The sequence below is a fragment of the Nerophis lumbriciformis genome, linkage group LG10 (genome assembly GCF_033978685.3).
Source record: "Nerophis lumbriciformis linkage group LG10, RoL_Nlum_v2.1, whole genome shotgun sequence".
In the NCBI taxonomy this organism is placed as follows: domain Eukaryota; kingdom Metazoa; phylum Chordata; class Actinopteri; order Syngnathiformes; family Syngnathidae; genus Nerophis; species Nerophis lumbriciformis.
The window spans coordinates 41,068,398-41,084,422 of record NC_084557.2 but is presented as its reverse complement, the minus strand read 5'-3'; the positions used below and the strand labels follow the sequence as shown (position 1 = coordinate 41,084,422).

General features: G+C 40.2%; 1 protein-coding gene across 2 annotated transcripts in view; it reads right to left on the bottom strand.

The window, feature by feature from the left end:
• The window catches only part of nell2a (neural EGFL like 2a), a 389,930-nt gene that overhangs the window by 284,003 nt on the left and 89,902 nt on the right, over window positions 1-16,025 (bottom strand). For both annotated transcript variants that reach the window (XM_061969587.2, XM_061969588.2), the window contains exons 7-9: window positions 14,539-14,621; window positions 12,003-12,131; window positions 4,772-4,874 (exon numbers count right to left, since the gene is read on the bottom strand). In XM_061969587.2, coding sequence (XP_061825571.2) covers window positions 4,772-4,874; window positions 12,003-12,131; window positions 14,539-14,621 — 315 coding nt within the window. The remainder of the gene's footprint in view (window positions 1-4,771; window positions 4,875-12,002; window positions 12,132-14,538; window positions 14,622-16,025) is intronic.

Below are 16,025 nucleotides of genomic sequence, written 5' to 3'. Positions count from 1 at the left end.
GGTTTCACTATGTAAAGCGCTTTGAGTCACTAGAGAAAAGCGCTATATAAATATAATTCACAATTCACAATACTTCAAGTTATTATAGTATGTCTCTATATACATATTTATTTAATTTTTTTTAATTAATTTTGGCCAAAGAGGGTGCATTTCAATTTCTTACACACACTTATTATTACATATGTTGGCCAGAGGGGGAGCACTTCAAATTTTTACACACACTTGTTATTTCATATGTTGACCAGGGTGCAAATGAGAAATACAAGAACACACACACACACACACACACACACACAGAGACAGACACACACACACACACACACACACACACACACACACACACACACACACACACACAGAGACAGACAGACAGGTATCATAAGATTAAACATACAATCTATTAAATAGCCAACATTTGAAGAATTAATCAGAGATAAAATTCTACACATTAAGTCTATTACAGTGCTAAAACTGCCAAGAGTTAATCAATAATTAATATATCAGTGTGCAGCTTTTTTTAACATCACAAATGCTTTTCTTTTTGAGGAAGTTAGATTATGTGTTTTGTTGTTTGTTTTCATTGCTGCTATTTTAACTGTTTTTTAAATACATAAACAAGGGCAATTGTTTTTTTTGGCACTTTGCCTTTCCTTTTTTTTAAATGGACAACATTTTATTACCGTAGTCATAACTTATTTTCTAACAGCTGAATGAGCAGCACAGTTGCAGTATAAATAAATATTTATGAATTAATTAGTCATATTTGTTGTTCGTAAGCACATGCCTAAAATAACTTGAGCTGCATTTGGAAGTCGATGAAAGAATTAGAGCAATTAAATATGTGTACGCTTTATTATCTGATTAGTTGACTAATCGTTGACTATCAAAATAATCGTTATTTGCAGCCCTAATTGTGATACAGTTTTCAGTCATACCGCCCCGCCCGAGCTGTGACATTGTTAAGTGGAAACAGTTTTTCAAGGTGATAAGGAGCCCTAATCACACCACCAAGATGACAAGTGCCTTGGTGAGGAAGATGAAGGAACTATTTATGTCCTCCAGACATGAACCCAGTTGAGCACCTGTGCAAGGTGTCTCACACCAGCTCCACCAGCGATGTCATCATTGAGGAGTGGAAGAGTATCCCATTATGTGTAGCTCTAGTTTATTGCATGTCCAAGACGATAAAGGCAGTGCGAGATAAAGGTGCTGACGATAAATATTGATACAGTTTGGACATATCCACTGTGACGTGTACTCACTTGTCTTGCCAGCTATCTGTCACACCACGGTGAGGGATGTCTTGTCTTGGTTTTTTCTGTCTTGTGAATTGCATGTTTTAGTTTGAAAAGTAACTCTCCTCTCGTTTCAGGTCACTTTCCCTTCCTTTTGTGTCATCAGGATGACGTCATTACTGTTCCCTGATTGTTTCCACCTGTTCCCTATTACCCTCATGTGTCTTATAAGCCATACTTACCAACCCTCCCGATTTTTCCGGGAGACTCCCGAATTTCAGTGCCCTTCCCGAAAATCTCATTCTCCCGAATTTCTCCCGATTTTCACCCGGACAACAATATTAAGGGCGTGCCGTGATGGAACTGCCTTTAGCGTCCTCTACAACCTGTCGACGTGTCCGCTTTTTCACCATACAAACAGCGTGCCGGCCCAGTCACATGTTGTATGCGGCTTCTGCATCCACATGAAAGTGACTGCAAGACATACTTGATCAACAGCCATACAGGTCACACTGAGGGTAACCGCATAAACAACTATAACACTGTTACAAATATGCGCCACACTGTGAACCCACACCAAACAAGAATGACAAACACATTTCGCGAGAACATCCGCACCGTAACACAACATAAACACAACAGAACAAATACCCAGAATCCCTTGCAGCCTAACTCTTCCAGGCTACAATATACACCCCCGCTACCACCAAACCCCGCCCCCCCCCACACCTCAACCCCCACCCCCCAATCTCCCGAATTTGAAGGTCTCAAGGTTGGCAAGTATGTTATAAGCCCACGCCTCCCTTTGCCCTGTGCCAGATTGTCTCGAGTATTTGTGCCTCTCTAGCATCCTGTCCATGCCTTGCCTCGTCTCACGTTTGTATACCTTGATCCTGAATTCCTTCGTTGCTATTTTGAGTTTTCTTTTCCCTCCTCCTCAGCAGAGTGATTTTGTGTTATTTAGTTTTACAGCCGAAGTGGTTAGATTTCGGTTTTTCTTATAGTTCTTTCTTTCCTCAAATTTCTGAGTGACATTTTTTGTTAACATTCATTACAAACCCCGTTTCCATATGAGTTGGGAAATTGTGTTAGATGTAAATATAAAAGGAATACAATGATTTGCAAATCATTGTCAACCCATATTAGGTTGAATATGCTACAAAGACAACATATTTGATGTTCAAATTGATAAATATTTTTTTTTGCAAATAATCATTAACTTTAGAATTTGATGCCAGCAACACATGACAAAGAAGTTGAGAAAGGTGGCAATAAATACTGATAAAGTATTTATTGCCAACCACCCCGTCACCCCGTCATCGTCACGTCGTGTCATTGCTGGTTTACGAACAGAGGAGCATGTTCGGCAGAGCAAAATCACGGAGTACTTACAAGCAGACACAGTGTGTAGACAGAAAAGGGAGAATGGATGCATTTTGGCTTAAAAAGTAAAGATAAAGGTGAAGTTATAACACTGAAAGACCCTCAGAAAGAGGTGCTTTAAGACATGTTTAGCGAGCTAGCGGCTAAAGTCCAACCGTAGTCGGCAGTGTTTTAGCTACTTCTAAATCACTAATCCTCGCCTCCATGGTGACAAATAAAGTACGTTTCTTACAAGTATCATTATCACTGCAGGACGAGGAATAGCTAAACATGCTTCACTACACACCGTAGCTGACCGGCGTCAAAATGTAAACATACGCCATTGGTGGATCTACACCTGACATCCACTGTAATGATACCAAGTACAGGAGCGTATCTAGTCGATACTACTCTAATTATGTTGATATTTTTTGGCATCACAACATCTTCTTTAGTTTAAAAAAAAAGTATATTATGTTTATAAACTCAGGAAATTTGTCCTTGGACACATGAGGACTTTGAATATGACCAATGTACGATCCTGTAACTACTTGGTATCGGATTGATAGCCAGATTTGTGGCTTTGCTTTTCAGGTGGAATTATTTCCCATTCTTGCTTGATGTACAGCTTAAGTTGTTCAACAGTCCGGGGGTCTCTGTTGTATTTTAGGCTTCATAATGCGCCACACATTTTCAATGGGAGACAGGTCTGGACTACAGGCAGGCCAGTCTAGTACACGCACTCTTTTACTACGAAGCCACGCTGTTGTAACACGTGGCTTGGCATTGTCTTGCTGAAATAAGCAGGGGCGTCCATGATAACGTTGCAACATATATTGCTCCAAAACCTGTATGTACCTTTCAGCATTAATGGTGCCTTCACAGATGTGTAAGTTACCCATGTCTTGGGCATTAATACACCCCCATACCATCACAGATGCTGGCTTTTCAACTTTGCACCTATAACAATCCGGATAGTTTTTTTCCTCTTTGTTCCGTAGGACACGATGTCCACAGTTTCCAAAAACAATTTGAAGTGTAGACTCGTCTGACCACAGAACACTTTTTCACTTTGCATCAGTCCATCTTAGATGAGCTCGGGCCCAGCAAAGCCGGCAGCGTTTCTGGGTGTTGTTGATAAATGCCTTTTGCTTCGCATAGTAGAGTTTTAACTTGCACTTACAGATGTAGCAACGAACTGTAGTTACTGACAGTGGTTTTCTGAAGAGTGTAGCCCTTCGACGCAGTACCGCCTGAGGGATCCAAGGTCAAGGGCATTTAATGTTACGTGCAGTGACTTCTCCAGATTCTCTGAACCTTTTGATGATATTACAGACCTTAGATGGTGAAATCCCTAAATTCCTTGCAATAGCTGGTTGAGAAAGGTTATTCTTAAACTGTTGGATAATTTGCACACGCATTTGTTCACAAAGTGGTGACCCTCGCTCCATCCTTGTTTGTGAATGACTGAGCATTTCATGGAAGCTGCTTTTAAACCCAATCATGGCACTCACCTGTTCCCAATTAGCCGGTTCACCTGTGGGATGTTCCAAATAAGTGTTTGATTAAAGTTAAGTTAAATTTGTCCTCTGCATTTGACCCATCCCCTTGTTCACCCCTTGGGAGGTGAGGGGAGCAGTGAGCAGCAGCGGTGGCCGCGCCCGGGAGTCAATTTTGGTGATTTAACCCCCAATTCCAACCCTTGATGCTGAGTGTCAAGCAGGAAGGTAATGGGTCCCATTTTTATAGTCTTTGGTATGACTCGGCCGGGGTTTGAACTCACGAACTACCGATCTCAGGGCAGATCCTCTAACCACTAGGCCACTGAGTAGTTAGTTTGATTAGCATTCCTCAACTTTCTCATTCTTTTTTGCCACTCGTGCCAGCTTATTTGAGCTAATATTTGCAAAAAAAAAACCAAAGTTTTCCAGTTTGAATGTTAAATATCTTGTCTTTGCAGTCTACTCAATTTAATATAGGTTGAAAAGGATTTGCAAATCATTGTATTCTGTTTGTATTATTATTATTTTTACACAACTTCACTGGTTTTGGGGTTTGTAGTTGAATAGCCCCGCTTTAGTCCCTTGAGAAGATCCAATAACATATTTGCAGAAATGTGAGAGGTGTGTGTATGTGTGGGAGGGTAACAAGGGGGTGAAGGGTGCTCCACTCACGCTGACACTCCTTGCAGCAGGCGCCCTTCACGTAAGCCGGCAACGTGCCCGCCGGGCACTGAGCAGGTGGGCAAGAGATGGCCTCGCATTGCACCGTTCCGTTCTAGAGAGGAGAAAGAAAGCGAAGGAGCGATGAAGTGCAAACCTTCTTGACCTGTTATTGATTTGTTTGTGCAGCGTACGAATACGAGAACAGTTCCTATGATTGTGATACCACTCTATTCCTAACCAGCACTTCCTCAAATAGTGGCCCTCCTCTTTCACATATGCCACAAATAAAAAATAAATGCTAATGTGTGGCAGTGACTCTCCATTCCCATTGAAGTGACAATCCTGGTGTGTGGCTCTGTCCTTACACAAGCACAATAAAGGCCCCCTATGAAATAAATGCCTTACTTCACATGCACATTGCATTAAGGAGCTAATTCAGGGGTGTCCAAACCTTTTTTTATTTAGAGTCGCAAACAGTAAAATGTAAGGATGCGAGGGCCACTTTGATACATTTTTGTACATTGAAGATAATGAAAGCATACAATGTCGGTCAGGGGTCTCAAACTCAGTTTATCTGGGGGCCACTGGATGCAGAAACTGGGTGAGGCTGGGCCACAAGAAAAGATTTCTTAAAAAAAATCTAACACACACTTTTTAATGAATTCACCTTCTTTGAATGGCTTTCCCGCCCTAGCAACCATCTCACTCACCATGTAGCTAGCTTTGACTGCTGCATCGCTGTTTTCGGTTGCTTTCTTGAAGAAATCTTGTTTTAAAATTTGCAAACCGGTTCACTCTCTCATCTCCCTGGTATTTTGCATACTCCTCAGCATGTCTAGTTGTATAATGACGTTTCAAATTGTATTCCTTGTGCACCGCAACTTTCTCTATGCAAATAAGACACGTCGGGGTGCCCCTGTGCTCAAAAAAGAAATATTGCATCTCCCACTTTTCCTGGAATTGTCTTTGCTCATCACTAACCTTTCTCTTCACTGCAGGCTTTGAAAAAGACATGTTTGGGTTTGGGGTTGTGGAATACATTTGTATTTAGCCAACGCACGGAGAATAATGTTATTTCCGCAATGTGTGTCGTTCCGCTTTTCCTCCCTAAAGCAACACAGCGGTCGGCGGAAAGTACTGGGATCGCGAGCGCAAAAAAGTGACGGCTCCCGCAGTGTTATCTGGCGTCATATAAAAATATATGTAGTGTTCATCGTGTGAGGCAATGCAAATTAAACAATAAAAAAAATAATAACGGTTTGAATTGGTCCAGGTTATCAGGGACTTTATTACTGACGGACAGGTGTCGCGTCAGTTTACAGCGGCGCCGGGGGCAGGAGCGAGCAGGCGGGCGAGTGAAGGAGGGAGGCAGGAAGAGCGCGTGCGGGTGTTGTGGAAAAGCGGCAAAATGTTTCTCTGCTTGCATCACGCAAGTGACGTCAATGCATACTTGCCAACCTTGACACCTCCGAATTCGGGAGATGGGGGGGTTTGAGGTGTGTGTGGGGGGTTGAGGTGGGCGGGGTTGGGGGTAGGCAGGATGGGGGTAGCAGGGGTGTTTTTGTAGCCCGGAAGAGTTAGGGCTGCAAAGGATTCTGGGTATTTGTTCTGTTGTGTTTATGATGTTCTCCCGAAATGTGTTTGTCAATCTTGTTTGGTGTGGGTTCACAGTGTGGCGCATATTTGTAACAGTGATAAAGTTGTTTATACGGCCACCCTCAGTGTGACCTGTATGGTTGTTGCTCAAGTATGTCTTGCAGTCACTTGTGTGTGTCTGCAGAAGCCGCATACAACATGTGACTGGGCCAGCACGCTGTTTGAATGGAGAAAAATGCGGCGCAGTGCCATCACGGCACGCCCTCAATATTGTCCAGAGCCTTATACCACACCGTGATTGGTAGATTCCTTCAGCTCCGCACACAACGCTGTCAAGCGCCATTCATTTAAAACTCACGGGCCGCACTAACATTAAACTTTCATATTAGGGTGGGGGCCGCAAAATAACGTCTCGCGGGCAATTGCCGCGTGTCTGAGACCCCTGATGTAGGTCAATCAATAAATGCTAAGCTAAACTATCTGAACAAAACATCTACATCTTAACTTTGTATCATTGTTAACAAAACAAATTAGTGTCTTATTATTATTTCTCACCGAAACGTATCATATCTTAGAGAAATTTGCAGACATGTTGATCATGACAAGACACACAGAAATCTTCAAAGAGCACATCAAGTAGGACAATGGTCGTTGACCATTTTGGTTTTCATGTCTCATTTTGAGGGCGGGGATTCGGGCTGTAACTCCATTTTTTTCTGTCTTTTTTTATGTAATGTTTGAATCCCGGAAGTGTTTTTTTTGTGTCGAGATTGTGTGGCGGGCCAATAAAAAAATGACCGGCAGGTCGCAAATGGTCGTCCTTTGGATCCCTCTGGACTTGTTCCTCCATCCTTGGGAACCGAACTCCATTCCCTTTCCTTTAGTGTATAGGAGAGGTGTGTGTGCATTATGACCTTATTTACAAAAACATTTATCATACTCATTTTGCTGTACTTGAATTTGCATTTAATTAACCAGAAAACATCTATTTTTATATGGAGCATTTAACAGTTTGCATTTTAAAAAATCATTAAAGCTGTTTACGCAAAAGCTAAACAACTACGTACGGAACCGTGATTATGCCTTAACTTTACACCACTGCTATCTTGATATTTACATTTAGATAGGCGTTCTATTGACTATAGTGTCATTCCATAAAACAGGGGCCTTAATAACGTTACATGGGAAAATCTAAAGAAACAATACAATGCAGGGGTGCGCAAAAAAGCAATTCACATTCAAATCACAATTCTTATTCATCCCAATCCTAAATCGATTCATAATTTAAAAAAAAAAAAAAAATAATAAGAATCACATTTTCAAAAATACGTTTTAGGCCCTATGTGTCAAAGTCAAGGCCCATAGGCCAGATCAATTATCTATGGCCCCCCGGGATGATATTTGATTAGTATTAGAACCGGCCCGCAGGCCACAGCCGCCTGCTGCTGTTTTGCACGCACCAATACTCCATCAGTGTTGGAGCTAGAAATTTTCAAAATGGGTTCCCAGGGACCTCTTCAAGTCATAAAAATGGGATCCCACAGTAACATTTTTGCAGTCTCACTCTTTTGTAACCGTTTTGAAAACAAATAATTTATGTATGCATTATCCTGTTCTATCTCACATTCTATATTGTGTTTTGGAAAAGGTTTGTCATAAACGTTACTTAATTCATAAAAAAAAATAATACAAAAGAAAACACATTTTTATGAATATGTAAATGTATAATAATAATAATAATGGATTAGATTCTATATCGCGCTTTTCTATTATTAGATACTCAAAGCGCTCACAGAGAAGTGGGAACCCATCATTCATTCACACCCGGTGGTGGTAAGCTACATTTGTAGCCACAGCTGCCCTGGGGTAGACTGACGGAAGTGTGGCTGCCAGTTTGCGCCTACAGCCCCTCCAACCACCATCTATCATTCATTCACCAGTGTGAGCGGCACCGGGGGCAAGGGTGAAGTGTCCTGCCCAAGGACACAACGGTAGCAATTTGGATGTCAAGAGGCGGGGAGCGAACCTGCAACCCTCAGGTTTCTGGCACGGCCGCTCTACCCACTACGCCATACCACCCATGTATACACCTTCTTCTTTCCTTCATGGATCTAAACTTTACTGCTGCCGGTAGTTTTTTCCATATTTTTATTGTAATATTTTCAGAATGTGTTTGTTCTATTTTTGGCCAAAGTAAGACAAAGAAAACAATCTGAAGTTGTCTTTATTTTTTAGTTTTTTTAGTTTTAATGCCATGATTTTAATAGTTTGGCCCCAGTGTGCACATATTTTCCTCCATGTGGCCCCTGAGCTAAAATGAGTTTGACACCCCTGTTTTAGGCCATGTCCATGCAACCAGAAGGAGACTTTCTAACCTGTAAAGTTTTATTTAATTACAATACTAAATATTACATTGTGCAAACCGGTTTGGATCGAGGATCTTGTTGAACCAAGAATGCATTCTTAATCGAATCGTCACCCCAATAATCGGAATTGAATTGAATCGTCAAAAGATTTGTATTAATAGGCACCATAAATAACCATTGTTGAAACTCAAATGAGGAATACACTCAAGCAGGGGTTTAATATATTGTTGCAAACAGCTACGAGAAAAATGTCCAACCTAAAAAGCTCAATAAATGTTGTATAAACAACTTCTTTAAAATAAGATAAGCTCTACAGTAGATTCCAGCCGTCACCTACATATCTAATTTAATTAAACGCTATCTCCTCTTCTCTGACTCGTCCCCGTAATCAGCGCGGTTGAAAGCCCTGTGACAGCGACATCTATGAAGCCCGTTCACATAATTGATAACATCTTCTTGCTTGACCTTTGAATTTTAAAGGTCGCGGCTAATTGCCACACGCCCGGTAAAGAACACACCCCGCTTAATTCCTTAATTGCGGCCCGGCGATGCATTTTCACTGGCTGCGCGGGTATAACAAAATCCGCGATGGTAATTATCATCTGTCAAAAGCAATTAGGTGAGCGGGGATGTGCCGTTTCCTGGCTTATGGCATGCAGGGTAGTGGAGCAAAAACATCGCTTTAGTCGCTCTGTGATTTACTTCTATCATATAAAGCTGAAAAGACTGACACTGCCACCTCTACAATTTCTTCTAATTCTCTGTTTTTGGGGGGCAATTATTCACATGCCGCAGAGCAAAGTAGACCCTTGAGAGGACTGGAGCATCACTAAGCGCTGCTGTTGATGCGTCTAATCCAGCAGCGCTGTGCAGGTTTTCAATAGTATCTTTTCTTGGGTAGCTAAGGCAACCGTGCACTGATAGAATGCGGGAATACTAATTTTTTTTTAAACACAACCCGGTGACACTCCGCTCCGCCCCCAGCTTTACACACTCCATTAGCAAAGGATAAAAACACAAGGCAGGATATGCCCGTAAACAAAGACAGACAAAAGAGTTGATTTGATATACATCAGCGCGTCCTTTTGTCTGCTTCTGTGCGAGGCAAACGATCAACTAAGCTCTCGTGATACATTTCTGCGTTGAATAATGCCGTTTGCATTCCATGAGACAATGCAGTATTGACAATTGATTTGTCAATACTGCATGGTTTTTCCAGGTGGCGCTCTTCAAATAAAAGAGTAAACATGAAGATTAGGTGCAGAGAAACTCAGAGAAAATGGCGGTAACCATGAAGTAAATTATGGACAAAAACTCAACTTTCACATCTAAAGTTTAGTTTGACTTGTTTCACTTCTTTTTTTCTTGTTTTTACAAGGGTTACTACATTAAATGTAAGACAGAGAAGCCTAAAAAACAAGGTGAAACACTATAATAGTGTTTATTATAGTAAGACTATAATAAAAGTGTCAACTATAATAGGTAATTATATTGTATATCTCTTTTTAAAAATATTTTGCATCCAAATATTGTTCTTTATTTTCTTACAGATTTAATATTTTTCATTTTTGCATTTATTTAGCTTAATTTACCTGTATTATTGTATTTATTTCAGTTTCTGAAAACAATTGATAATACAATGGACAACTGACAATGTGTGATATGTAATAGGTGTTTACTTGTGGTACAGACAATGGTATTTAAATCAGTAAAATTATATTTAGGTCTTAAAACACAATTTTTATTTTGTGATTATTGTAGTTTAGGGTTGTACGGTATACCAGTACTACTATAGTACCGCGATACTAATGAATTATATTCGGTACTAGACCGAAGTAAATGTGCGGTATCATCCAAAACTAATGTAAAGCATCCAAACAACAGAAGAATAAGTGATTATTACATTTTAACAGAAGTGTAGATAGAACATGTTTAAACAGAAAATAACCAGATATTAACAGTAAATGAACAAGTGGATTAATAATACATTTTTACAGTTTGTCCTTTATAATTTTGACAAAATAATAGAATGATAAATGACAATATGTTACTGCATATGTCAGCAGACTAATTAGGGGCCTTTGCTTGCTTACTTACAAGTAAAATAAAAGTTGTCTTGTATGTTCACTATTTTATTTAAGGACAAAATTGCAATAAGAAACATATGTTTAATGTACCCTAAGATTTTTTGTTAAAATAAAGCCAATAATGCCATTTTTTGTGGTCCCCTTTATTTAGAAAAGTATCGAAAAGTATCGAAATATAATTACCGTATTTTCCGCACTATAAGGCGCACCAGATTATAAGGCGCACCTTCAATGAATGGCATATTTTAAAACTGTGTTCATATATAAGGCGCACCGCATTATAAGGCGCACCGCATTATAAGGCGCATAGAATAGACGCTACAGTAGAGGCTGGGGTTACGTTATGCATCCATTAGATGAAGCTGCGCTAAAAGGGAATGTCAACAAAACAGTCAGATAGGTCAGTGAAACTTTATTAATAGATTACAAACCAGCGTTCTGACAACTCTGTTCACTCCCAAAATGAATAAACAGCTGTTTTATTATTTTCCCGAGGTAAAGTCAGTGACGTGGTGTTTTGTTTATCTTTTAGCATGTAGTGCAACATTTATATCACATAGTGGAGGGGAACTTTTCCCTGATTCAATAAACACGTAAAAAACAGTGATACTGTTACGGTATTGGTCCATATATAAGGCGCACCGGATTATAAGGCCCACTGTCAGCTTTTGACAAAATTGGAGGTTTTTAGGTGCGCCTTATAGTGCGGAAAATACGGTATATTGGTAAAAATTTTGGTATCGGGACAACCCTATTGTAGTTTTTTTTTTTATATTTTAATAACTTAGTGTTTAATTTATATTCAATACTTTTTTATAGCTACAACACAACAAAAAATTGTGTTTGCATTTAGTAATAAAACATATTTTTCCGTACACATGATTTTTGAATCACATTCTTATGTATTGTGTTAGTATATCAAAAGAGGCTTTCTAATACTCTATCAAAGAGTGACATCTTTGGGGGTAAATGTTAATAACAATATATTGTGAGTTACTGCACACTCCAGCGATTCAGACATTTCCATTTAAATTACCACACACTTGCTTAACACGATACTTGACAATAAGTTCCTTGAATCCTTGAAGTGAATGAACACTCCAGCTTTTAATTAAAACTGAATGCCGCCACACAATGTTTTAAAATGCATAAACTGTAAACATGCGTATAACACAAGGTGTGAAGACCCACCATGCACGTGCAGTTCCTACAACCATCTGTCCAACCCTCGTCCTCTCGGTAGACCACCCCCTTGACGCTGCAGGTCCTTTCACAGTAGCAGCCGTCCAGCCCATTCATCTTCTCCTCCGCCCTGGACAGCTGCTCAGACAGCCCACACACACACACACACACACACACACACAACACACACCCACCCACGCACACACAAAAGACAAAGAGAAGAACTCAGCTTGTTTGATGTGAACATTATTGATAAAAACACTGAATTAAACACAACTAAAGACTTTCAGTAATTGTCCAGATATGGCAAAAGGGTAGGATTAAATAACCTTTGCAGCTTCTTCCTAATATTTTTGTGTAAACACGTGACGTTCCTCGATGTACTGAAGGCATGTCAGAAACAAAGAGAGCGTTACATGCTGTTTCCAATAATAACAACGTCAGGAAAAGCAGATCAAAATTTTAGGGTGAAGACAACCTTTGACTTTATGGATATAAATGTCATCCCTGGATGTCGGTTCCAGAACGTAATGAAATTCGCTGCAGGCATCCCCCAGAATGAATAAAAGGTGGCCTTGACCCCTGGCCTCTAATCAAATCGTGGCGTACAAAGTGTTTGGAAAACTTGACTCCAGGCGTCTGTAAAAAAGAGGAAGTGTAATGAAATGGTTTATTTGTTTCAGGCATGTTTAAAGGGGAACGGGACTTTTGTTGTAAATTTTGCCCATCGTTCACAATCATGTAAGACATGACAGATTTTTTTTAATGCATTCTAATAATTAAATGAACTCCCTTACAGCGGAGTCAATGGGAGCTCCACTATTGCGCCCATGAAATCTGATAAATAACCATTCAAAAAGCAGCAAGAATACTCCATTCACATTTGGTGACTTGAATATTAACAAGTATTAGTGATATTGTTATTATAAGCGCTAACGCAGATGAACTATTTATAGTGGCGATGTGATCACTTCCTGTGTGCCGATGTTTACATCATCAAGTGGTCTGCTGCCTCCTCGCTTCACTGCTCCCTCTAAATGTATTCTCGATTATAAATCATGCCTCTCACCTGGAAAGTAGAAAGCTGAGAATATAATCCAACAAGTTGGGACCATTTGACAGCCATATAGGACCTGGAACTGGCGAGGACGACACGAAAATTAAATTTTCAGCTAAATGGGAATATATGAACATCCTAGCAGTCTGCATCCTTTTGACAGCAGACATTGTACAGTAAGTGATATTTTATTATGTTTGTTGGCTTTCATAAAATGATGAAGAAAAAAAAGCAAACGTTATGATTAGAGCTGTCCGATAATATCGGCAGTCCGATAAATGCTTTAAAATGTAATATCGGAAATTATCTTGGTCAATAGCCATACAGGTCACACTGGTGGCCGTATAAACAACTTTAACACTGTTACAAATATGCTCCACACTGTGAACCCACACCAAACAAGAATGACAAACACATTTCGGGAGAACATCCGCACCGTAACACAACATAAACACGACAGAACAAATACCCAGAACCCCTTACAGCACTAACTCTTCCGGGACGCTACAATATACACCCCCCGCTACCCAAATCCCGCCCCAACCCCCCAACCCCATCCACCTCAACCTCCTCATGCTCTCTCAGGGAGAACATGTCCCAAATTCCAAGCTGCTGTTTTGAGGCATGTTAAAAAAAATAATGCACTTTGTGACTTCAATAATAAATATGGCAGTGCCAAGTTGTAATTTTTTTCCATAACTTGAGTTGATTTATTTTGGAAAACCTTGTTACATTGTTTAATGCATCCAGCGGGGCCTCACAACAAAATTAGGCATAATAATGTGTTAATTCCACGACTGTATCGGTATCGGTTGATATCGGAATCGGTAATTAAGAGTTGGACAATATCAGAATATCGGATATCGGCAAAAAAGCCATTATCGGACATCTCTAGTTGTGATGCATTTTTTTAAATTAATGCGCCACGTATGCTTTAAAATTATCAAAATACGTAATTATTAAATGTTATTATGTTACTACATGACATATATACTTACATCATGTATTTAAAACCCTAATCGAGGTGTTTGGATGTTTTTTTAGGTGCTCTACTGGCAGAATTGAACAGTTTCCATAGATTTCATTATAAGATAGGATGTATTTAATATCTAGAATGCATAAAATAAAAAAAATACATCCGTCGTCATGTCCTTCATAATAGGCAAAATTCCCAAAAAAGGGCAGTTCCCCTTTAACAAGTTTACTAAAGGATCATTACATGGTTACACTTGCATGAAGAAGAGTAGGAAGAAGCAGCTCTTATTTATTCCAACCCCTTCTCCATGTACCACTAGTTACTTAAATGTTATTTATAATGTAAATAAATACAAAAGACAATAAAATAAATAAAGATATTCACAATGAATGAATAAATAATGAGAGAATAATGCCTCCGGCCGCAGCTGTTGCCACAGTGGGAGCATTTGAGAACAGTAATCACTGTTGGAAGCAAAAACAAGCAGCCTTACCGAGCTTACTGTGCATTACCTTACTGGAGGTTTTAGCAAGGATGTCTTGCAGCTCCATGATTTTCTGCACCAGTCCGTGGAAATCGTTGCAAGTCGGGCATGCTGTACAATGAGAGACGATAGTCATGGGTTTAGATAGACGACATAGCTACTGTTCACAAATTTAGGAAACACTGGCGTCCAATACAAGGCATTTAAACTGACACTTTTTAATGACATCACAGAGGAAAGATCCCACTCACTTTGTACATAATATTAAATCAACTGCCTGAGTAAGGACAGCTCTGTAAAAAAATAAAAATCAGGCTTTGCAACACATCTTAACATAAAGACAGTCAGCGACAGGCGTGCTTTAGTTTTGATCAGTTTTATTTTATTCAGCATATAGGCTAGCTAACCTAGCATGATGTTGCTGTTCAAATATAGCACCGTAGCTACTGTAATATAGCTATGCTAACGTGTTTGTCTTCCTGTACCACTCCTTAATGTTTCAATATGTGATACATCTATTGCGTTCCTACTACCATTACGTAGAGCATGGGTCCCCCAACCATACTTGCCAACCTTGAGAGAGTTAGCACTGCAAGGTGTTCTGGGTATTTGTTCTGTTTGTGTTGTGTTACGGTGCGGATGTTCTCCCGAAATGTGTTTGTCATTCTTGTTTGGTGTGGGTTCACAGTGTGGCGCATATTTGTAACAGTGTTAAAGTTGTTTATACGGCCACCCTCAGTGTGACCTGTATGGCTGTTGATCAAGTATGATTTGCATTCACTTGCGTGTGTGAGTGTTAAAGCCGCGTATATTATGAGACTGGGTCGGTACGCTGTATGTATGGAGGAAAAGCGGACCTGACGACAGGTTGTAGAAGACGTTAAAGGCAGTGCTTTTTAGGCACGCCCTCAAAATTGTTAACCGGGTGGAAATCGGGAGCAATTCGGGAGAATGGTTGCTCCGGGAGATTTTCGGGAGGGGCACTGAAATTCGGGAGTCTCCTGGGAAAATGCCCCTAACAATCATTCTAAATATGCAAATTGCATTTTCCCATAGACAAAGTAACGTCACAACTGCAGCGCGAGGACGCTTCAACTGTGACGTTTTACAGTCAATAAGTGCGCGAGGGCGAGGAGAAAATGTCGAAACTGTCGGGGGAACTGATTATTGATTAAGAGTGCAGAGGTTTTAAACAGCAGTGAATAGATAACTTGTTTTTGCTTGGTGCAAGGAAAAGGCAGTTGGCCTCATCGTCAAAAAGACAGCGGCGGTGTTCAAAGAATTTACCATCCGCTGGCACTATAAAACTCGTCATGGAATAGGCGTGCTTGCTGGGCAAAGTGAGGAAAGACAAGGTGGCTATGCTAAACTTTTGCTGCCCAGCAGAGTACAACACCACACCAAACACAGGCGAACCTGTCATCTGTCCAGGCCAGCTTCGAGGTAGCTAAACTGATGGCAAGCTCGGGAAAGGTGTTCACTGATGAGAAGTTTGTTGAGAAGTGAACGTTGTTG